The 25398-nt window shown below is 45.4% G+C and overlaps 1 protein-coding gene across 1 annotated transcript in view; it reads left to right on the top strand.

The window, feature by feature from the left end:
* The window catches only part of PACRG (parkin coregulated), a 959338-nt gene that overhangs the window by 529913 nt on the left and 404027 nt on the right, over positions 1-25398 (top strand). The window contains exon 3 of the mRNA XM_069235296.1: positions 18162-18333. Within this exon, the coding sequence (XP_069091397.1) occupies positions 18162-18333 (172 nt within the window). The remainder of the gene's footprint in view (positions 1-18161; positions 18334-25398) is intronic.

Below are 25398 nucleotides of genomic sequence, written 5' to 3'. Positions count from 1 at the left end.
GACCCAAGAAGCGGCGTTGTCATGACTCACGGCGGCGTTCGACACGGAGCCGGTCGAGGTCTCCATCTGCTAGACGTTGAAGCAATAGGGAGGTGAGCTCTACTGTGACTCCGCAGCCCCACAGTCCAGAATTATCTGCGACGCCGTCAGTCTGTGAGGTGGCTCCTCATAGCACTCAGTTTTCACCGGTGCCGCAAGAGCCTGATGTGCAGCAGCAGGATCAAGACCAGAGATATCCTGCCTTCCCGGCTCAGGGAACGAATCCAGCGGCATTTTAAATGCTATGTATGCTGTTTTCCAGTCTATGGCCCCTGCTGATGCACCAGCGGGTACCACGGGGCTATTAGCATTTTCACTGGGCTCCCCGGCTCCAAATAAGATGAGGCCGTTTATGCCGTTTTGCCCGGTTGTGGGTGCCGGGTCAACGCCGATGATGTCTCCATGAGGTATGGCGTCACCATCTAGATCCGTGGCGCCATTGCCATCACCGGTTCAGCCGACGCCAATGGTATCCCCTCGGCAGCCGGCTCCATTACCTGCGTGCCAGCCGACTCCAAAGAAGGTGCCGTTTGAGTCTGTGTCGGCGCTGGGTCCGAGTGATTCTCAGATCCATCCATCCTCTTCTGTGCCCGGTCGGGATTCGGAAGCGGTGTCTTCGGCGTCGGTGGATTCGATGTCGATGCCGAGGCTAGAATCCTGCTTGAGATCTCGAAGGAAGGCCTTGCGTCTCCTTGAAGAGGAAGAATACTGGCAGTTGGAAGAGGGCGAGCTTGTAGAGCCTTCGGATGAATACCAAGGATTGGGGTCAGCCAGTGGGCTGGATACTTCCCCGGAATGGGACATTTCATCTCCAGGGGAGTTTACGGAGGAGGCAGCGACATTTCATTTGGTCATTAGAAAGGCAGCGGACTATTTAGACCTGCCTTTATCTGCAGCAGAGGTGAAGACAAATCTGCTAACTGAGGTGCTGCATCCCTCTACGTCCTCGGCTGATCCTTTGCTGCCCTTCAACGAGGCATTGTTGGAGCCTATTATGGACTTGTGAAGGAAACCAGTTTTGCGTCCGGCGGTTAATAGAGCTGTAGCAAGGAGACATAGGGGAGCACCCGGGGATACTGGGTTCCTTTCACATCATCCAACCCCAGAGAGTTTAGTGGTTCAAGCGCATTGCTCCACAAAGTCTGCTCTTGGTTCATTCCCTGTAGTCCCGTCTGATAGAGTCCAAAGGAATGGAACAGTCTTCGAAAAAGATCTTTTCGTCTTGCAGCATGGCGCTCAAGGCTGCAAACGCTACCTGTGTGCTGGGCAGGTATGTCCGCGCCCTTATGGACTCAGCCAAGGCTATGGTTGGATCTGCCACAGGACGCACAGAGGCCTTTTGGAACACTCTTTTCGAACGCACAGGCTGCAGCGCAGCAGATTATACAATCTGGCCTTGATACAACAGACTCAGTTGCCAGGGCAATGGGGACATCTGTTGCTACAAAGAGGCACGCTTGGCTGAGGTCCTCCGGATTCTCCTCGGATGTACAGACCACCTTACTAGACTTGCCCTTCGATGGTGAAAGCCTGTTTGGGGAGAAAGCAGACTCTGCCCTTGAACGTTTTAAAGAGAGCTGGGCTACAGCAAAGTCCTTAGGCTTACAGGCTACCCCTGCTGACCCTTATGGGCCTTTTCGCAGGTTCAGAGGTTTTGGTCATGGGGCAGTTTTTCGGAGGCCCCAGTACTCGGCCCAACAACCTGCCAATCCATCCTATCGATCCTTTAGAGGGTGAGGGAGGGCTAGAGCTAGAGGGGCAGCTCAGCAGCACCCTTCATGATCATCCTCTTCCTCTGGTGGACAACAGCAGGGGAAGCAGCCAGGTTTTCCCCACTTTATCGAACATGTCTCTCCTGTAGGGGGAAGGCTTAGTCTTTTTCTCCCCGAGTGGGAGTTGATAACAACAGACTCCTGGGTGTTGAATATTGTGGAAAAAGGATATGCTCTCCCCTTTCAGGAGTTCCTTCCTTCCCCCCTCACCGTCCCTTGTTTTGTTCAGAAGACCATCTCCTGTTGTTGCAACAGGAGGTTCTGGCCATGTTATCAAAGGGTGCCATAGAGTTGGTTCCAGAGCAGGAAAGGGGTCAGGGTTGTTACTCAAGATATTTCCTGATCCCCAAGAAGGACGGTCGCCGGAGACCGATCCTAGACCTGAGGATTTTGAATTGGTTCCTCAAGCAGGAGAAATTCAAAATGCTTACTCTAGCGCAGGTACTTATGGCGTTGAACAAAGAGGATTGGATGGTTTCTGTCAACTTGCAGGATGCGTACTTTCATATCCCTATACTCAAGTCGCACAGGAAGTATCTCTGGTTTGTGGTGGAGTCACAACGCTACCAGTTTGCGGTCCTTCCAATTGGGCTTACTTCAGCACCTCGAGTCTTCACAAAGGTGATGGCAGTGGTTGCAGCACATCTCAGGTGGAAGGGAGGGAAGGAAGCGGTATTCCCCTACCTGGACGATTGGTTGGGTAAAGCCAAGTCTCCAGAGCTGGTGCTGCATCACCTGTAGGTGACAACCCAGTTGTTGTTCGATCTGGGGTTTTCTGAAACGTGCCCAAGTCTCACCTGGAGCCCTACCAACGCCTCCTGTTCATAGGGGCAGTACTGGACACAACATTGTATCGGGCCTACCCCCCGCCTCAGCAGATTCGGGACATTCAGGCGCTGATTCCAATGTTTCGTAATGGTGCGGTTATTCCAGTCCTCAAGGTCTTAAACCTGCTTGGTCTGTTTGCTTCTTGCATTCTGTTGGTCACTCATGCGCGCTGGCATATGAGGGCTCTTCAGTGGTGCCTCCGCAGGCAATGGTTTCAGCACAAAGGAGATCTCGAGGATTCAATAAGGATCTCCAGGGACACTGCAGCGGATCTCCAATGGTGGGCAGTGGACGGCAACCTTTCCCAAGGAAGGCCGTTCTCACTACCATCTCCAGTGGCCACAGTTGTAAAGGATGCCTCCACTCTAGGGTGGAGGGCTCATAAATCTTTTGGAACTGCGGGTGATACGTCTGTGTCTCAAGGCCTTCCTCCCTTCCCTTTGCGGTCAGTCGGTTCATGTCCTCATGGACAACACTACCGCGATGTGGTACGTAAACAAGCAGGGAGGAGTAGGGTCGTACCTTCTCTGCAGAGAAGCTCTGTGGCTCTGGTCCTGGGCTCAGGACCATCAGATTTGCTTGATAGCAAATCATTTGGCCGGGGTTCTGAACGTACGTACGGACAGTCTGTTGGCACTTCTCGGCCGATCACGAGTGGCGTCTTCATCCAGACCTGGTCTGGTACATCTTCTGGATGTGGGGATCTCCGCAGGTAGATCTATTCGCCACTCCTGAGAATGCGCACTGCCCGTCGTTCTGCAGTCTCCAGTATCCGATGCAAGGAGCATTGGGGGACGTGTTTCAAATACCCTGGGACGGCCAGTTGTTTTACGCGTTCCCCCCCCTATACCCTTGATTCCTCGGGTCCTGAGGAAGATTTGCCAAGACAGGGCCCAAGTCATCTTGGTGGCACCGGATTGGCCGAGATGGGTGTGGTACACAGACCTTCTGCAACTCTCAAAGTGCCTGCTCAGGGCAGATCTCCTCTCGCAGTCGCAGGGGCAGGTTCTACACCCCCACCTCCAGAGCCTGCACCTTCATGCCTGGAGATGGAACGGGGCAACCTGAGTTCCTTTTCTCTCCCACCGGATGTAGTGGATGTTATTCTGTCGTTCAGGCGACACTCCACTAAATCCATTTATGCCGGTAGGTGGGCTAAATTTGTGATTTGGTGTGGAGAGAAACAGAAAGATCCCTTGAATGCCCACCTTTCAGATGTTTTGTTATTTGCTCTTGATTTAGCAAAGAAAGGCTGTGCAGTGGCTACAGTTAAAGGTTATTTCACTGCTCTATTGGCTTTTCTTTGCCTCCCGGACCAGCCCTCTTTATTTAACTCTCTGATTGTCAATAGATTTATTAAGGGCTTGCTTAAGTTTCCTCCCACACCCTTTCATATGCCTCAGCTGGATTTAAAAGTTTGTTTTAACATTTCTGATGGGTTCACCGTTCGAGCCCATGCATTCCTGTCCTTTAAGGTATTTGGTCCTTAAGACTGTTTTCCTAATCGCTATAACCTCTGCCAGGAGGGCTGGGGAGCTTGAGGGTTGGGGAGCTTCAAGCCCTTTCCGTAAAGCCCCCCTTTACCTTGTTTTTCCCTGATAAAGTGGTACTGAAAACCAGTGCGGCTTTCCTGCCAAAAGTTGTCACTCCTTTTCATATAGGGCAAACTATTAACCTTCCCTCTTTCTACCCTCCTCCCCACTCCTCTAAAGAGGAAGAGAGACTCCATTGATTGGACCCTAGAAGGGTTGTCAGTTTTTATATTGACAGAGTGAGAGACTTTTGCTTGGAGGATCAGCTGTTTGTGGGGTATGTTGGTCAGCGGAAGGGCAGAGCAGTCCATAAGAGAACAATCTCCAGGTGGGTCATTATTTGTATAAAAGTTTGCTACTCTCTGGCATAGAAAGTTCCTCCTGAGGGTATCATGGCCCACACCACCAGGGCTAAGTCGGCCCTGGCAAGGGGGGGTCCCGGTGGGGGACATTTGCAAGGCGGCAACTTGGGCGTCCCTCCATACCTTTGCAAAGCATTACTGCTTGGATTCTGAGGTTTGGAGGGACGGCCATTTTGCACGATCTGTCTTACAGGATTTCTTGGTGTAATCAGACGGGCACCCACCTCCGAGTGCGGTACTGCTTTGGGACTCTATTCATAAGGCGAGGAATCCACAGGTAGTTTGTATCCATCAGAAGAACAAGTTACTTACCTTTGGTAATGCTTTTTCTGGTGGATACAATAGCTACCTGTGGATTCCTCAGTCCCACCCGCATTCTTGTTGCCTGTCTGATGGCACTAGGATATATGGTTGTATAGATATATGTGTATATTGATATTGTTTCCTGTATATATAAATGATGGTTTTTTATTATGTTGCATCATGAAGGTTTTATGTATATATGTATTTATTGGAGTTATTGTGGAAGTCGGTTCTCACCTGTTCGCCTCAAAGGCATGCAAAAAATGGGTGAAACTGACGTCAGCACGCCAGTGAGGACCTCTTATTGGCACGGTGACGTCAGATGGAGTCGCGTGGAGCTGTGCAATTGTGACGTCCTCGTCGACGTGGAGAGCTGGGAAGAAGTCTTTCCGTCGGAAGCTGGTGCAAGGACGAATTCATAAGGTGAGGAATCCACAGGTAGCTATTGTATCCACCAGAAAAAACTTTACTGTAGGTAAGTAACTTGTTCTTTATGAGTATGTTGAATAGTATTCCTGTCATACTACTTCACTTACACTAAAATAACTTTGGGATTTGACCCAGAAGCTCTAAAATGGGAATATTCTGTGAATATTTATATATAGTTAGTACAAATAGAAAAGTGAGACTTGTTTGCACTTTTGTTAATATATATACCTTTGCCTAGACTTACTATTTTTTTTTTTTTAAACTTCTGTGTACGTCAGGCTCAAAGTTATTAATGAGGGCCAGTTTTGGTTAGAGGTGTACGAAATTTGCGTAACTGTGCACAAATTCTGCAAAATTATTTTAGCGTGAAAAGCATCCTTGTGTGGCTCTGGCGCAAGGATACATTCAATAAAAACACCAAACAGACGCTCAGCTACTCTTGTACCCATGTGTTCTCAGAATTTTGTGGCAGCGAATAGCAAATGACATTTAATTACATAAAGTGGCAGAAGGGCGTAATGTTCGGAATTTCACGTAACAAGATTAATGCGAAATACCTTGAATTACACAGATTACTCCGTCGTGATTTACATTTCTCCCAGGCCTAGCTTTAATGATTGTGTATTACAGATTCTTCTAAATGACTCCAGGTTTGAATTACCCAAGTCATTTCACGCTGTTAGCTGACTGCTAAGTCGTTCAAATGTGCAGAAAGTAAAGGTTTGCGCACTGGCAGTTCAACCAGCAGTTAGCGAAGGAGAGTATACATCATATTCTAGATCCATTGGCTTCTTTAAATCGCTTCATGCCGCACTAGTCAAGAGATGCATTATCCAAGTGCAAACCAAATTCTGACATGCCTTATTGCCCAATCTTTGTATTGTAATATAAAGAATTAAATTTCTGCTTTGCATTAGCTTCTCCTTATTAGAGAGGTGCTGCTGGCTAATGAACTTGTCACTGAATGCAAGCTTTTAATTGCCAGAGTTCTGCTAGATTTATAGCTGTACACGTAATCACAATTTAGATAGAGAATGCACAAATAGGCAGTTTTCTTATTTACCAATTTCACTCTTTATTTCATGCTTTGCCTCAACAACACTTCAGGTCTAGAGAAGGGAGCGTTGTATATTATTTCAGGTATATTTTTTTATTTAAAAAAATATAAGCTTGTGCAGCCCCAGCCACAAAACAATAATGTATTAAAAAAACTAATAATATACAATAACCTTCACAGTACTATATGCATTCCACCTTAATTATCATGTCCTATCACTATGTCACCCTTAGGCAAGTTGTTTGTTCTTTCATCAGAAGAGAACACTGTTAAGCAAACAGGGGTGCACAGAGAAAGCACTGCATAAAGTAGTTAAGGAAAGATATGTGGATTGATTCCTTATTATACTATTGTTAGGCAGGTGCAAAGCATGCCTGCTGAGGTTTTGTAAAAAGGGTGCTCAATGTATTGCAAGACCAAACTCAAAGAACCTGTCTGCTGCCAAGGACCGCTAACCCCTCCTAGTTTCCTGGATCTTTGGTTGCTGTGGCGTCCAGACTCTGTTGAGCTCCTAATGTAAGCTTCTGAACAAGAATCATTGGCAAAGCAATAGGTTTTACCTTTTGTCTGCCAATGCGATCTATTAACTTTCTCAATGTTTTTTCCCGATGCAAAAAGAGGAAAAATGCCTTTTGCAACTGCTATGGAGCATTGACAAGAAAAAATGAAAGTGCAATGACATGTAAGGCCCAGTGCGATGTATATATGCACATGCTGTGTAACTTGCCAACAATTAAAAAAAAAATACCATTACAATATGGCGGATGCCAATCTTGGAGCAGTAAATAAAATATTTGAATATAAATTTGTGTGAAAACACGTTTTGGAAAAGCAGCAGCAACTGCTTGGCCCTCTAAAAACGTCTTTTTTTTTTAAAACCAAGAAGATTGTGACGGAAGGGGGGCAACAGGGGGAGCAAGTGGCAGAAGTAGTGAGGAGCGAGGGAAGGAGATGCAGGAGCAATGGGGGAGCTTGAGGTGAGCAAGGAAGAGTCAAAAGATGATGCCAAAAGGTTGGGCTGAGTAGAGAAAGCAACGGTTGAGCAGGGGTGGGGATGAAGGGGTCTGGTGATGCATTTATTTGAGGAGGAGCAGTACCGGAAGGAGAGCACAAGAAAGCACATGCACCCGATGGAGTGCTTAAAGAAAAATTAGTTCCCTGAATGTGAACAGTGGAAGAGTACAAGTCATCCAGGCAAAATCATGGTAAAGATGCAAAGTTCCAGGGGAGAGGCAAACACAAGAGCAAGGTAAGCCATTGACTAGGGAGCAAGCAAATAAGATTGACAAGAAAATCAACTAGTTGTATATAGTGGGCTTACCTAAAGCCCACAGTAAGCATTGGTATAGTCAACAACGGGTCTTCCACAACATAAAGCCCAAAAACTTTCTGTAGATGAGACCGAAAACATTGACAATGATATTTTCAGTCTCTGAAATACTACACTGTTTTAGATACAATACCCTCTGTTTCAATGGGTCAGCAGTGAGAGCTTATTAGCACCCCTTCCTGGGGCCATCATTTTACAGACAGCATAGCAGGTCTTCGGGGACGCGCCCCAGGGTAGGTGCTGTGCTGACCAGTGACCACACTGAATGATTCCGTCTCTGGTCGGGATTTAAGCGTCCTCATGATGCCTTCTCTCAAATTGGGATGGGCGACTTAATAGATGACTGACAGTGATTATTTAATCCATACACTGTAAGTGACCTTCCAGCACTTATTGCTATTTGTTCTTAAGGAGAAGTTATCTTTTCTAAGGTCCTGAAGAAACGCCGCTGGATCTTCTACAGACCATTTAGGCGTGAAACATGTCGACCCCTTAGTGTTAGGATCGAGTATTTCTCCTCCTTTCCTCACTTTATGTTAAGGAGTGTGGGGCACATTATTCCCCTTTAGACTCCTTGATTCATTTTTAATCTTGGCCTGACTCCTACATATAGTATTAAAGACATTTGGGCCCTCATTCCGAGCCTGGCGGGCGGCGGAGGCCGCCCGCCAGGCTTCCCCCCTCCGAAATACCGCTCCGCGGTCGTAAGACCGCGGAGGGTATTCCGAGTTTTCCCCTGGGCTGGCGGGCGGTCTTCACAAGACCGCCCGCCAGCCCAGGGGAAAACTCCCTTCCCACGATGACGCCGGCTCGTAATAGAGCCGGCGGAGTGGGAAGGTGCGACGGGTGCAGTTGCACCCGTCGCGTATTTCAGTGTCTGCTTTGCAGACACTGAAATACTTTTAGGGGCCCTCTTATGGGGGCCCCTGCCGTGCCCATGCCATAGGCATGGGCACGGCAGGGGCCCCCAGGGGCCCCGCGACTCCCCCTCCCGCCATCCGGTTCCCGGCGGGAGAACCGCCAGGAACTGGATGGCGGGAGGGGGAGTCGGAATCCCCATGCCGGCGCAGCATGCTGCGCCGGCTTGGAGGATTCCTTTGGGGCAGTGGGAAACCGGCGGGAGACCGCCGGTTTCCCTTCTCTGACCGCGGCTGAGCCGCCGCGGTCAGAATGCCCCGCGGGGCACCGCCGGCCTGTCGGCGGTGCCACCGCGTCCCACGGCCCTGGCGGACTTGTTCCGCCAGGGTCGTAATGACCCCCTTGGTGTTCAGAGCCAATTTTAATACACCTCTTACTCTCCTTTATTTCCACCATACATTATCACATTTCACTGACTCTACTTGATCAGTAATATCATTTTCGGTCAAAGAGCCTACCACCCTTTGAGTGGTGGCCCGTCGGATATTGCAGTGCCGGTCCGGCGAGGAGTCAACCCGATGATGATGCTCAGCATCGTAATTGAGGCTTGAGGGTACTCCTAATGACACTAATTGCCCGTGATGATTAACGAAGGCAGACATTTTTGGAACAGTATACTTTTTGTTATATAGGCTTATATGTAGGGAGCACGTATACTGGACCTCTAACTCTCCCAGTCCCTCTTGTTTTATTAGTAAAGGGAGTGGTGTCAGTTCCCCTGAAGCCCAGTAGTATCACAGGAACCATCCCCATCCAAACTTTGACTCCACTGAAGTGCCAGTACATTACATAAGAGAAGTGGATAAAGAAGTGTATTTCATCACATGAAGCTGCACTGAAGCAGTTACCTATGGTTGAGTTTGAAAAACATTGCCCTGGTTTCCAATTAAACTTCCCACACTTAGATCACCAGGATCACGGTCAGCAGATACTTTTCTCCCCAAGGCCTCTTCATATCCATTTAGTTTAGAGGAAATGAGAATGAGTTGCGATTGACAATGTGTGTTGCATGGAAAAATACATGCTTATATATGCTTTGTTTTTTAATGATCTCTATTTAAAATGTGAGGCTGCAGCCCGATAATAACCAGTGGTCAATAACAACAGCAAACAACAAGCTCCTAACACTAGCTAAAGCCAAATCCACCCACTTGGGATTGATCCTTAGTCATATTGTTTAAATCACAGGGATTGCAAGCAGCAACGGACACGGCTATCAATTGCTTCTCTATGAAGACTGTTTGAAGAACTTCCCCTTTTGGGGAGGTTGCTGAAGCAAATTTCCCTTGCAGATACAAAAGTCTGCGATAGCCCATAAAACAGATTCATCTTTCTCCCTGCAGTTTTCCTTAGACCAGTCATTTTTCTCCCCCTCAAGGTAAGTTTTTCTTCATGACTATCCTCATGGACAAAAAAAAAGTAAAACAAATAGCAGTTGTAAAATGACACCCCTTAAATATAAATCTACAGAAAAACGGGAAAACAAATCGATAAATGTTGGTTGCTGGATAATTTAACTTTGGGTTATTCTGATCACCCAGAGGCCAGACGTTTATAGGCAGTTTTTCTCACGCACTTGGTTAGATATGCTGCGAGTTGAACAGCAAAACACTTATGTTTGGCCAAAGCAACAGGGTCTTTGTTGTGTACATTATCATAGTGTCCACAAATTCTCTGAGGGTCACACAAGTTGTAGCGAGTGTTTAGACCCTTCAGAAGACATTCTGGTAAGATATCCTGACCTATGTAGAATCCAGCTCCAGGATATAAAGGCCTTTTCATATAGGTTCAATGCAAAGATCTGCTCACAAAGCATGTGCTTCCTGTGAGCAGTACCCAGAAGAGAAAGCTGGACACAGAAGCAGAAGTCCCCCCCTCAGTGAAAGGACAAGGTCAGAGGTGTTAGGTGTTCCTGTGGCGGTTCCTTGCTAGGATCCCAGTGGAAGGGCACGTACTTTGAGTTAGAGTTGATTATTATTTATTTCTGTCGTACCAAGAGTAGAAGTAGGATTGCTTTACACAAACGCATCATGAACACATATGTTAGTCTTGTTTGTAGATCTCCTTGTTCTCTGAACATCTGTCACTCAATGTTTTTACTTTTATCAGCCCACCTGCACAGCTTGTTAATTTGGCGAACCGTGGAAAAAATGGATTATTTCACTCTGGCAAAACGAAGGTTAATAAGGTTCATGAGCATAAACACCTGAAAATGGGGGGGGGGGTCTTTCCTCAAAATCTGACTTCTCAGCACTGGTGGGAAGAAGAGACCAAAAACGAACTATTATTTATACTCATAAATATTGAACTGTGGCCCTAAGGCACAATGAATGTTATAAATTGCCACATTTACTCAATAAATTGTTTGAGTTGGTAAGAAAAGCAAATATATTTGCATATTTTTATTTTTATTTTTTTAGAGGTGGGCAGTGGCTGTAAATGTTCTCTTCTACTCTTGCGCCATGGGTCAAAAGCTTTCCGTCACTCATGAGGCCCAAGAAGCCTGACATATGTCTGTGATTGCTTATGTTGCCATGTGGATAGGCCAGGCCATGGATTACTAGTTTGTGTTTGACTGTCCCTTTTGGGGCGTGGCCAAGACTCATTTCCATGTGGAGGCTCCTGTCTGTAGTGGCACATAGAGCAAAACATGATGGCTAGGAGTTGGGCTAAGAGTAGTTCCAGTAGCAGAGTTTAGTTTAAGCATTCTATCCAGCACCTTTTTGTTTTCTCATTGCTGCAGTGATGTCAAACCAAAGAGGAGCAGATGCTAATTTATGCATCTGTGTTATCATGCAGCAACGCACTATGAATGTGTCACGTTATACTTGTGGACGAAACAACGAGGCTTATAGCTACTTAAATTCAGAATATATAACTGTTATAGAGTTGACTATTGGTTCCAGTTCAGCTGTGCAGAATCAAAGTTCCTTACTCTGTTGGTTCCATTAGTGCATTACAGCCCTTTTTGGTGCATTTATGGAAGAAATTTGCATGGGAACCTTCTGCAGGAAAATATAATGAAGCAGATTGCCTCTTTGTCTATGAGGTCTGGGCAAATTTTGCAAAATTTACCTATCACTGACATCGCATATTTCGAGACAACTCTAGGATGAAACATACTCAAAGTTGGTTTGCAGAATACCCAGCCATATTAGTCATTTAAAATACCCTGCCATTTCTATTACTAAAGAATTACCTTCTTGATCACCAACCATCCCTAGCTCTTGCCAAACATACTCAAAAATATGTTTTGCCAAGTACGCCTTCGCAGCAAACCTACCAAGATATCACGATCACCAAATATATCCTATCATTACTATTGATAAACATGCAAAACTATCTCTTTTGGTAAAAATACGTATCCATTTCTATTGCTTAATATATCCAACCATTTATATTTGCAAACACATAACCAGTCATCTCTTTGACCAAATCTACCTTTTCTTTCTTCACTAACCTTATGCAAGCACCTCTGCATACTCAACCATCTAGAGTTCCTATCTTGCTCATTCATCTTTGTCACACATGCCTGACAACATCCTGTGCTGATCATAGACAACCACTTCTGCCATCAAAAATATCATTCCATCTTTCTCACCAAACATACTGGGCCACCGCAACGACAAAACATGCATATCCATCTTTATTGCTTAGTTGCCCATCAATTTCTATTGGCAAAACTATCTATTTACCTATTCTACTCTATCAACTAATGTTTCTAACTATCTAGAGTGCCGAACTAAGGGCCAGATGTATCAAATGATTTTATCCATTCTGTGTCTATGGGAAAATGTGTTCGTACATATGGCCCTTACTCGGCTATCTCGATCACCAAACATACAGGAAACTCAAATTAAAGAGAGGCGTGGACTGGGAGCCAAAAAGGTCCAGTATCCTGGCTCCGTACAATGGTTAATCAAAAATAGAGGGATACTGTTCCTAACAGACAAGATACACTCATGCAGGTCAAGCAGTTGGGGAATTACTCCCTTGATTTTTTTAATGCCTTCATACATCCTAAAAAGAGATGTCATGCTTCATCATCAGGTAGTTCCTCATAGGACTGGCGCTGCAATGTCCTATGGGCCCCTCAAAGAGTCACTTTAGCTGAGCTCTGATTCTCCTGGACCGGCAGGCTGAAACATGTTGACCTTTACTCACTTTTGACTTTTATGGCTACGTGGGTTCATTACTTTGCCAGAGTAGCCCTCAATGCCTCTGTTTGGTGGCTTTTTTTAATCCAGCCAGGAGTACTGTGTAATTAAGACTGTTGGCAACTCCTAGATGTTTTTAGTCATTCACTTTTTCTTTCACTCACACTTAGCTCTGCACATTTGAACTCACATTTTAGGACATTCTCACACTTATAGGCTTCACAATGCGGCATCTAATAAAAAGATCTCCGCTAAAGTGACTCTTCATGGGGACTGTAGGGCTTTGCATCATCAGTCCTACGAGGAACATCCCGAAGATGGTAGTAATTCCCCAACTGCTTGACCTGCATGAGTGTGTAGCCTTCTAGTATCTTCTCTGTTAGGAACAGTATCCCTCGATTTTTAATTAACCAAACATCTCAACATGTCTTCCATTAGAAATACTGGGCTGCCTCTGTTTAACAAACACATTTATTTCACCAATATATGGAATCCTCTTTTTTGCCAGGCACACCTAACCATATGCCATAAAATCAAGCCACCTCTATAATTGCCTACAGTCAACCATCTCTTTTGCCAGATGTAACCATCAGTCTCCAAGCATGCCAACCTCACATATTGCCATACAAATCAAGCACCTCTGTGGCTGTACATAAACAATCCTCACCAAATGTAACAAACCATATTTTACCATACAATTTTCTCTATTGTTACCTACAGATATCTATCTCTATTAGTAATTGTAACCAACCCAACGGCATCCATTGCCGTAGCTATGCAGCCAACGCTTTCATTACTTGTATGCAACCATCTCTTCCACAGTCATTGCTATCCATATCTCTTGCTGTACATATCCAGTCATCTTTGTCACATGTACGTAATGACCGCTGTCGCCAATGTTATGAACCCCTTCTATTGCACACATATCCAGCCTTTTCTCTAGGTATATGTATGAAACTATCTACATAACGGTGTCCAATGCCCTTTCTCTGCAAACATACCTGACCATCGCCACTGATCTTCAGAGTCATTAATATAGTTTGTTGTGATCTGGAATTCATATCATCTGATGAATAACTTCAGTCAACTCGACGATGAGTACAATATTGTATCTCTCCAGTCTTTACTTTTCTCTGATGTGTTTACTTATCGAGGGGCTTTTTTGTTTACAGACATGTTCGTCCTCGAATATATTCCTACCTTTAGTGCAGATAGGCATAGAGATAGTGGCAGCGAAACTGAAACAGGCTTAACACCTTTCATCATTCTCTTGCTTAATTAAATCAGTTATCGGGATGGGATTGATTACCTCATTGAGAGCTTGGTAAATTGTTTCTTTAATGATGAATTGTCGATGGCTGACACTTTTGCAGGTGATAAGAATCCAGATTACCCATGACTTCAATTGTAGCCCTCTAAAGCAGGGCATGAGGGTCTGTATTTCACTCACTCGGGCAATAAGACTCCACAGTGCTCATGACATCACCTGTAATTCTCCATGGACTGGCATTGGGTGTCTGTGTGTCACTGACTGGTGCAGTTACAGGTATTAAACTTCACAGTGCCCATGTGGCACCAGTAAATCCGCCATGGAAAGTCATTGAGTTTTTGTCTATTGCTGATGGGCGCAGTTACAGCCCATTAGACTTCCGAGTGCTCACGGTGTTACCTTTAATTCTCCAAGAAGTGGCATATAATCTGTGTATCACTGGTTGACTCAGGTACTGGCCATAAGAATCCATAGTTTCACCTCTAGTACTCCAAGGCGTAGCATGGGGCCTTTGTGTATCACTGATTGGAGCTGTTACAGCCAATTATTCTCCATAGTGCCCACCGTGGCATCTGTAAATTGCCAGAAAGAGGCATGGGATCTCCTGTAACACTTTTTGATGCAGTTCCAAGCTATAAATACAACCACAGTACTCAATATCACCTATAATCCCAAAGAAGAAGCATGGGCTCTCGTTGCATCTCTGATTGGTACAGTTACAGGCCGCTAGAGCACATGCTATCCGCTGTAATTCTGCAAGAACAAGCATGGGATCTCGGCGTATGGCTAATTGACGTAGTTACTGGCCACGAGAACCCAGGATGCTCAGTGCGTCACCTCTAATTCACTCAGGCGAGGCATAGGCACGTACTGACCATAATACTTGAGGGGCCAGGTTTCTGTAACCTGTAGACTTCCAAGAAGGAGGGTGTGTCTTGTTTTCGCTGTTGTGGCGATGCACTGCTAGCAGCACGTTTTCAAATTGCATCCCCCCAAAGGCCGCCCGCCGTTAGTCTCTGGAGAGTAATAGATGTCGCGTTCCCGTTTGCTTTCTGTTTTTTTCTGTTGTCTCACATTAAATGCTGCGGCACCAACACAGCACCCCTGTTTTTTGTTGCCAAGCATAGATTGTGCTGCAAGGTAAAAACATCAAAATAATGAAGCCCCATAAATTGGACTGGCGCATAAAAGCCGAGCTCATTTCTTTTTCATATTTGATGTGCGTGCCCAGAGATTTATGGCAGTTTGCGTGTGTGAGGGATGCAAGCTGAGGCGGGGAGGGACAGGAAGTGTTGGTTTGTAATAAAGATGTACTGTTGTAGCAAGCTACCCGAGCACATTCTGGGTACTTGGCAAAGCGAGGGACGAGCCAGATGCTTTAGCAGTCTGCCTCGTCCTATCCGCCAAGCTATATTTGGATCAGATGTTTTGTGTTTCGAAAACAGACCGTATCTTAAGCACAGTTGCTGACTGCAGATTTGATGGCAGGAGAGAAGCGTGGAAGGGTTTCACTTGCAGGCTCCTGCTCTCGTTTCCCTTCCTGCTTTAAGACTACTTCCCTTTCTAACATGTAATGGAATGGCAATTTGTATAGCGCCCTGTGACCAAAAATGGCGCCCTGGCGCTAACTGGAATATCCCATTGAAGGTGCCTGTATGCTGATTCCCTATTGTATACCAGTCTTAAGTGCTTTCCTAATGACTGGGATTAGTGGAGCGGCTGTAGTTGGAGTTACAACACGTTCAATGCCGTCGCCTAGTTTGTCTTTAACTCTAGGGACCTTTACTAAAAAAAAAAAAAAATCGAAGATCTCAGTTGCCGGGCAGGAGTATCTTTCACAAACGTACCCTGCAAATATCGGGGCCCTAGACTGTGAAAAGATGGAGAAACCAAGCCCTGCCATTTAAAGCTGAGCCAGCTAGTGATGGGAAGCCAGTGCTGCCTAAGTGGACGCCTCCTGGAGTAGTTTGAGAGCCAATTTAGCTGCCTTAATCTGAGCCCAGATATAGCAATGTACAGAAGCCTAATCGAATTAAAATTCTGGTTTAGCGATTAAAATATCAATTCTTCAAAAGCATGCCACATTCCTTCTGCAAGTGCCATTCCTTCTATATTATTCTGACCCTAAACGATTCTTAGTAACTCACTTCATAAATAGAGCTGGCAGTGCCTATTTTAACTATTTATCAACTCATATATATCCTACAATGCAAAGGCATTCTGAATTCTTGTGTCAGATAAGAATCTAGGCAAACCTTAATATGACCCTTTTGAGTTCTATTGAACTAACTAGTCAGTCTTCTGTATACAGAATATAACATAGGTTGGGTATTGTCTCTATCCCTTTGTATGTTGTCTTTTTTTTCTTTTTCCAGTTCTACAATAAATGTCTTCTTGTATGACAGCCACATTTGATGACGTAGATGTCTCCAGACTAGGACCTTACAGACTTGTAACATTATGTTTTCAGATGCTACTTTTATTGCCCATTTTACTGCAGGGCACTACAGTACGTTGTTTAACAGCTGCGTTAAACTTCATTCTATACACTTGATAAAAGATACAATTAATTTGAGGCAATCCTGATTCATGTGGAAATCCACCAACTGTCCCATATCCTGAAACACAACAATACCATTTTCTCAATCAATAAGGATTGGTTCCATTCCAGCACTTATCGGTCTGCCAGTTGTGATTTTTGTATTTCCGTAGATGTCATGTAAAAGCTACGCTTTGGTATGGAATTGTACCAGACTGTAGTGAAATGACATTTTCTATTGCTGTTCTTTGTTCGATGTTTAAATGGGCAGTTGTATTTCTACTCGGGTGTAGCTGGAAGCTGAAGGAATTTGACGTGAAAGCTTTCGATTTAGCGGATAGATTTGTGTAAATTAAGTCCTAGGCTAGGACAGTGACTGAGGGTCATTCACAAATAATAAATATGGATATGGTATTGTGCAATACCATACGTGGTATAGGCTTTGCTAACTTCATGCGATTATCCTTATACATTGTCACAGTCACCTGTTGCTCGACACAGCAATGACTGTTCAGAATTCACACATACAAAGCCAGACCCAGTCAACTGTAATTTTGTCCGTTGAGCGAGCAAGTGCTCTGTCTTGTCGGAATCTATCTATGGGCTTTTAACTACGCCCACTGCACGCCCATCACTCTCACTCGTTTATGAGCTTGCCTTTCAAAAATCCTTTATCATTGGTAAATGTTTTACGTTTGTCCCTCCTTGGGGCAGTTTTATTACCGCCTTGGCCATTGACCCTGTTACATGGATAATTGCATGTTAGCTGGTACGTTTGACTGCGAGTGAACTTCTTTTTCCTTTTGTATCTCTTTCACACTCATGCTCATTGCGGCCGTGGCACTTTGAATTGGCTTGCTTATGTAAACTGTTTTACTTTTCGTTTTCAATTTATGTGGCAAAAAAAGTCCAGTTAGGAATTTACAACCCTAATAGCTCTAACTCTAACAAACTCAAGACCCATTGCATTGCAAATGCTTGTCATTATTTGGCACTTGTCTAATGTACAATGTGTCATTACTAAAGAACCACCACATACCTCACACGCAGCTCTCAACAGCACACATTACACAGAACCCAGCACAGATATCCAGAGTAAACAAAGAGGTGTCCTTGATGTGTTGATCGAGGCACAGGTGGAACCAGATAATGCTGACTTTCCACATCTGCTTTCAAATTGACATAGCGGTAACCGGCTCAAGACCTCAGGGTTTTCAGCAGTGTCATAGCCATTGAACAACCAGTTTTTCAATTAAACTGAAGTCATCTTTCATTGAACAACCCTTTGTTTTGCAGGTCACGTGATTCTGGATCCTGTAATGGGATTGCTCTCTCCAGAGAGCATGTCAAAAAATTGCAACATTTTAGGATGGAAAGCACTATACTGAGTTCATTGTTTTCTACAATGCAAAATAAATTGTAACCACATAATAAATATGGAATTATCAGAACGATTTGACATGTTGTATTGTGTTCTCTTTGCACTCAGCAGAGGAATCTTTTAGAACAGCGCCACCATTGCAGTTTTTTGCACTAAGCTGCTCGCTTCCAAAGCAGTTGTTCATCATCAGTGTGATTTTTGTCATTGAATCTTAATTACAGTTCTCTTCTCTGTCTCTTGTCAGGTGGAGATTGAGAAGCTCGACTACCATCACTATCTGCCTCTCTTCTTTGATGGGCTTTGCGAGATGACACATCCTTATGAGTTTTTCGCACGGCAAGGGGTCCACGATATGCTGGAGCATGGAGGGAACAAGATCCTTCCTGTCATTCCTCAGCTCATTATCCCAATAAAAAGTAAGTGAGTGGGTACAAAAAAAGACCCATACTAGATTAACAGTGTAGCCGCTTGACAGCTTAGGAATTCTGAGTGAGGTTCACAGGCGTGGACTGGGAAGACTGATTCAGCAGCAAACATGGAGCTAAAGGCTGAATTTGTGTCTGAGCTTTGCTAAACGAGTGCTGCCTATTAATTTTCGGCTGCTTATTGTTTTTATCCTTCTGAAATAGCTGTGGTACCTAATTGGATTGGCCATGTGCAGGAAACATTTACGATTTGTTGTGCTACATTGTGGTGGCACAGTTGTCTCTGTGAGATCAGTCAAAAACATTTATGAGAAGAGAAAGAAGCAGATTACCTCAGTGTAGCTGTGGTCCGTTTGCATGTCTAGGAAACCTTTGGAAAGGTGGGCGCAGTCGTAAAAGTCCACAAAAAAACACAAAATTGGTTCTTTTGAAAATGTACCCTTAGTTATCCGCAGTTACTCAAATGCAATGTACAGGTAGCGCATTAAGGTGTGATTCAGGTGGAAGGGCTGTGATAGAGTTGGGAAATGCTTGTATGAGTTAAAGCAGGGCAGATTCAGAAGTGCCTTGAAGAATGAAACGTTTTCCACTTGTTCAGAATCTTGTGCTTCCACCTAATTCGAGGAGGGTTGAGGAGCTTTGAAACCATACGCTTTGAAAAATTAATCGAAATCAGATTTTTCTCTGGCAGCAGCAGTGAAAGCACGCAAAGTTCACCCAAAGGTTTCTGAAACTTGTTACGGTTTCTTGAACAAATCAGTGACGGTAATCTGAGTAAAACGGATCGTTTCCAGTCGTGTACTTGATATGTTCTCCTTTGTAAGATCAATCAAATTCTGTTTTTTAATTGCTCTGTGCACTAAAGTAAACAAAAGTTAAAGTACATATTTTACAGAAGATCTCAGCATACCCTGCTTGTTTTTTTGTCTTAGTTTGTAGATTTCAGAATTAAACTGTGTTTCGAGCTTTGGAATTCGAAGTCGTCTAGGAGCAGAAGCCATCCTAAATTGAGCCTTTGCTCCTTAACAAATATTTATCCACCGAGATATTTCCATTTTAAGTGCATTATTCACTAATCTTAATATCTTTCTTGAGCTTTCTGCTGCAAGGCTCCACCCCCTTGTTTTAGCTATACAGTCTTGCAGGATCTTACACATTCTTCATTTATTAACGCCTGACTAGACTATAATCGTTTAATGCCGTTTTTCGTAATGCTTGCCATCACTGTCCCCTCAACTAGCTCATTGTTTCTCTGGCTGTCTTTGGTTATTGGCTTGTAACCTTGGAGTCATTTTTGTCTCCTTCCTTTCCTTTCCACTATGTTTATCATATTTTCATCAGAATCTGCTGACTTCAGCTTTTCAGCATCGGCAAGATCTGTTAATTTCACACTTTTCAGGTTACTAAAGGTATCAGTCGCTCTTGTTTTTTTCCATCTGGATTTTTTTTTTCTTGCTCCTAGTCAGTCTCAGTTCATAGGCCCTTCATCCATTTGATATATAACCATGTGTTATTTCCTGCCCCTGCAGTCAATCAAAGTTAATAATCAGATGTGTAATTATGGCCTGAGACTGTGACAAGGGCCCATAATGAGTGGAGGTTCATTAAAAGCTGTTATTGTCCTGCAGGTAAGAGCAGTACGGCTAGTAGCATCCCCCACTCCAGACCTGTAAATTCAGTTTACTGTGTTACAAGGATAAATAGTTCCTCTAGTCCAGTGGTTCCCAACCTTTTGACTTCTGTGGACCCCCACATTATCATTACTGGGACCCGGGGACCCCCACTGAATCATTACTGGAATTCGGGGACCCCCCCCCCCCCATTAAGTCCTTACTGAGGTCTGGGGGCCTAATCTATTAATATTATTTAATTTTCTAAGCAGTTGTGGACCCCCTGAGGAGGCTTCGCGGACCCCCAGGGGTCCCCGGACCACAGGTTGGGAACCACTGCTCTAGTCCGTTGCAGCAGCAAAGCTCCAGCTCTATTTCATCATGTTAGTCTGTCGCACTGTGCTGGTCGTCCTTTTCTTTCACTTAAGTTAATGGTAGTATTCTGATTGCGTGGTCAGCTCCCACCATTCTGCTCTTTACTTTCTCTTTAAACATCCTCCTACTGTTAGTACTGGTCCCTATCGTATGTTCCCTCGGACACGCTTTATCCACTCAAATAAAATTCTTATTTTCAAGTGCGCTTATTTTTTAAGGTAAAGTTATTGTGGCCTAAAAATTCCCCCAAAGAACATGTGAACTCTGTAGAGGGACCTTTTTTTTATCCCAGCCTTCATCCCTCGTTAAGATAGGTCTTAAACTTTCTGCACCAGCCCACGCATGACATTCTGGTCACTAATTGTATCCAATCTCGACTAGATTGTGACTACTACTGTCATCTCGGCTAGCTGACACACTTACTCTGGTCTCTGCAACAGGTGAAAACTTTATGGTTGGACTGATATGTAATCTCTGCGGGTTCAACTACATTGCTTCTACCTGCCAAGCTCTACCCCAGCTTAAAGTGGAACAGAAAGTCCAATTAAAATGCTTATGTCTTTGTTAAGGTCTTCTGTGGCCTGGGCAAAACCAAGCTGACCTTCTTTAGCCATACAGATCAGCTTGTCCAAATCTCGCAGCAACACCAGATGTTTTAAGTTTTGGCGCCAGTGCTATGGACAACCGGCCACTACACAGTATCTAGGATTATTTCCTTTTAAGTCTCTGAAAAGCCTTTTTATATTGTTAACCCTCTTGAGATCTCATTCTTGTTCTCTTTTTTCCCTCTTCAATGATCTCATTGCCAAGAGGCCTTTAGGTGCACTGAGGTCAGAGTGGCAATAGCTCGCAGTGGTCACCCAGAGGGGAGGTAGCAAATGAATCTGGCATCATTGTGGAGAAGTGCAGTGTGACCTCATGCACAGCCAATAGTGACCTGGAGGAACAAAGAGATGACAGACAAGCTTGGGGCTAACTCAAGGAGCAAAAGAGTGGCAAGGCCTTTAGGAAGCCTTTGGTTTTTTTTTGGGGGGGGGGGGGGGCTTGAGACCTCAGTTCACCTGTATCAGCCATTTAATCCTGGTCAGACATGCAGCTTGAGAAGACGAAAACTGTGGGAGCAGCTGAGGTTATGGCAGCAAATGTGTAAAATGCTAATACAGCGAGGATGATCATCTTGGGGGTGGAGGGGTGGATCACCTCACATCTAGTCAGGACACTTGATTCCTGTCCACAGCTTTCATATGACTACCTAATGTGTTCTTAGAGTTGTCGTTTTGTTTGCTTCTCTTGAACACATTGTCTACGTGGATTTAGGTGCAACCCTATTCAAGGTGAGGGTGAAGAATTCTTGGTGACCCCCACAGGGGGTTGGAAGCGATAGGGTGCCATCTCAGTCATTAAGGCAGGAACACTGCTAATTATTAGCATTTTCTCCAGAATGAAGTAAAGGAGACTTAAGTAGCAGTGTGCATCAACAGCATATTGGCCATTTGGAGGTAGAAGATGAGGGGAGACATTATGGAAGCCTGAGGGCTCTGCAGGTGACGGGGATATGTTAGTAACTGGAGATAGTGTTGTGAACAACTGCTGTCGGTTGAAAAGGTAGGAGCAGTGATTCACCATCGCAACTCTAGGGCAGATATGAGGGTGGGATGGTCGAGTGTGTCAAAGGCAGTGAGGGCTTTGACCTGATCAAAGAAATCTTTATGAAATATGGCCCTACACAACTATAAAGGCCAACTGAACTTTAATATTTGAAAACAATGAAATAAAATCTATCTCACTGGCACAAAGATTTGTTCTGATGTCATTTTAAATAAAACATACAAAAGGTGATGCAAGGCTTCTTGCAGTGAGTCTAACCACTGGCAATAGGTCGGTGTAGCACTCCAGCCAATTGTTCCTTTGCTTACCTCCTTTTGGACCCAGCCATATACTTGCTCCTCATGGGAAAACTTCAGCCTGAACTGCCAAGCCAGGTCCTTCCTGAACTGGAACACAAGCAACCTAGGACCGGTTTCATCATAGTTATGGGATCATCAGCTGGGTACAGCTTGGATCTAGTGACACAGTGAGCACAGTCAATCCATCAATCAGGATTTATAAAGCGCGGCTAATCAATAGGGTATCCAGACACTTGCAGGTCCTGGAGGCTTATTCGAACAGCCAGGTCTTGAAGGCCATTTGGAATTCTGGAAGTGAGGTGATGGTCCAGAGGTGCGTGGGGAGGCTGTTTCAGGTTTATGCCGTAATGTGAGAGAGTAGCAGCCTCGATTTCTGCTTCAGTAGATGCTGGGGAGTATGGGCAAGTGAAAGGGAGGCAGAGCGTAGTCTTCTCAACAGTTGGTGGAAGGTCAGGCAGTGGTTAATGCACATGGGTCCTTGGTTGTGTGGAGCCTTGTGAGTGGGTCAGCAGCTTGAATTGGCATCTCTTCTAAATGGAGAGCCAGTGGAGTTGCCTGAGGTGGGGTGTGATGTAGGTTAGTCTGGAAAGGCCAAGGATGAGTCTGGCTGTAGGATTCTGGAAGGGCTGAAGTCTCTATCGGAGGTGAGTGGCAATTTCTACGTAGAGGGCGTAGCCGAAGTCCAATCGGCTGGTGCTGAGGGCATGTGTCACAGTGCATCTTGTGTGTAGGGGAGATCTTGCGTAGTGTGCGCAAAGTGAGGAAGCAGGTGGAGGAGACAGCGTTGATCTATGATTTCATGGTAAGCTTGTTGTCAGTGATGATTCCGAGGTTTCTGACGTGGTCGGAGGGAGTAGGTGCGAGCCCTAGGTCTGATAACCACTAGGAGTCACTCCATGTGTTGCTCCTGTTGCCAAAGATCAGTACTTCCATCTTGTCTGTGTTCAGCTGCAGGAAGTTGTTCTTCATCCAGTCAGCGATGCTTGTCATGCATCAGTGGCAGTTGGTTCTGGTGGTGGAGGGGTAATCGGTGAGTGAAAGGATGAGTTGGGTGTTGTCTATGTGGGAATTTATGTTGAGACCATGGGATCTGATGATGTTGCCAGCAGAGTCAGATATCCATTGAAGAGCAGTGGGCTGAGGGATGAGCCCTGGGGGGGACACCGCAGATGATCTCCTTGGTTTCAGAGTTGAAAAGTGGGAGGTGGATCCTCTGGGTTTTTCCTTTGAAGAAGGAGGTGATCCATCTGAGTGTGACCCCTTGGATGCCGATGTGGTGGAGTCTTTCGATCAGCATGTGGTGTGATACGGTGTTGAAGGCTGCAGAGAGGTGTAGGAGGCTAGCCTGGCTTGTAGTGGGTACCAAGGGGTACTTACACTCTGTACCAGGTCCAGTTATCCCTTATTAGTGTGGAAGAGGTGTTTCTAGCAGCTTAGGCTGATAGAAGGTAGCTATAGCAGAGCAGCTTAGGCTGAACTAGGAGACATGCAAAGCTCCTACTATACCACTGGTGTCATATGCACAATATCATAAGAAAACACAATACACAGATATACTAAAAATAAAGGTACTTTATTTTTATGACAATATGCCAAAAGTATCTCAGTGAGTACCCTCAGTATGAGGATGCCAAATATACACAAGATATATGTACACAATACCAAAAATATGCAGTAATAGCAAAAGGAAGTAATGCAAGCAGTGTAAAGTTACAATAGATTGCAATAGGAGCACATAGGTATAGGGGCAACACAAACCATATACTCCAAAAGTGGAATGCGAACCACGAATGGACCCCCAACCTATGTGAGCTTGTAGAGGGTCACTGGGACTGTAAGAAAACAGTGAGGGTTAGAAAAATAGCCCACCCCAAGACCCTGTAAGATAGGTGTAAAGTGCACCTACAGCCCCAGAGAGCACAGAAGTCGTGATAGGGGGATTCTGCAAGGAAGACCAACACCAGCAATGCAACAACAGTGGATTTCCGGACCTGAGTACCTGAAAGATAAGGGGACCAAGTCCAAGAGTCGCAACAGTGTCGAGAGTGGGCAGATGCCCAGGAAATGCCAGCTGAGGGTGCAAAGAAGCTGCCACCCGATGGAAGAAGCTTTCTGAAGAGGACTAGGAACTTCCCCTTTGGTGGATGGATGTTCCACGTCGTGAAGAAGCTTGCAGAGGTGTTCCCATGCAGAAAGACCGCAAACAAGCCTTGCTAGCTGCAAGGGTCGCGGTTAGGGTTTTTGGATGCTGCTGTGGCCCAGGAGGGACCAGGATGTCGCCACTTGGATGAGGAGACAGAGGGGGCGCCCAGCAAGTCAGGGAGCCCTCACAGAAGCAGGCAGCACCCGCAGAAGTACCGGAACAGGCACTTAGAAGAGGAGTAAACCGTAGTCCACCCGAAGTCAGAAAAGGGAGTCCCACGACGCCGGAGGAAAACTCAGAAGGTTGTGCTCTGCAGGTTAGAGTGTTAGACCCAGGCTTGGCTGTGCACGAAGGAAATCCTGGAAGAGTGCACAGGAGCCGGAGCAGCTGCAAATCACGCGGTACCCAGCAATGCAGTCTAGCGTGGGGAGGCAAGGACTTACCTCCACCAAACTTGGACTGAAGAGTCACTGGACTGTGGGAGACACTTGGACAGAGTTGCTGAGTTCCAGGGACCACGCTCGTTGTGCTGAGAGGCGACCCAGAGGACCGGTGATGCAGTCTTTTGTTGCCTGCGGTTGCAGGGGGAAGATTCCGTTGACCCACGGGAGATTTCTTCAGAGCTCCTGGTGCAAGAAGGAGGCAGGCTACCCTCAGAGCATGCACCACCAGGAAACAGGCGAGAAAGCCAGCAGGATGAAGCGATACAAGGTTTCAGTAGTCGTCTTTGCTACTTTGTTGCGGTTTTGCAGGCGTCCTGAGCAGTCAGCGGTCGATCCTTTGGCAGAAGGTGAAGAGAGAAGTGCAGAGGAACTCTGGTGAGCTCTTGCATTCGTTATCTGAAGAATTCCCCAAAGCAGAGACCCTAAATAGCCAGAAAAGGAGGCTTGGCTACCTAGGAAGGAGGATAGGCTAGTAAGAAAGGTAAGAGCCTATCAGAAGGAGTCTCTGACGTCACCTGCTGGCCCTGGCCACTCAGATCAGTCCAGTGTGCCAGCACACCTCTGAATCCAAGATGGCA

This window comes from Pleurodeles waltl, chromosome 5 (genome assembly GCF_031143425.1).
Source record: "Pleurodeles waltl isolate 20211129_DDA chromosome 5, aPleWal1.hap1.20221129, whole genome shotgun sequence".
Classification (NCBI taxonomy): Eukaryota; Metazoa; Chordata; class Amphibia; order Caudata; family Salamandridae; genus Pleurodeles; species Pleurodeles waltl.
This window is presented reverse-complemented; position numbering and strand designations above follow the sequence as displayed.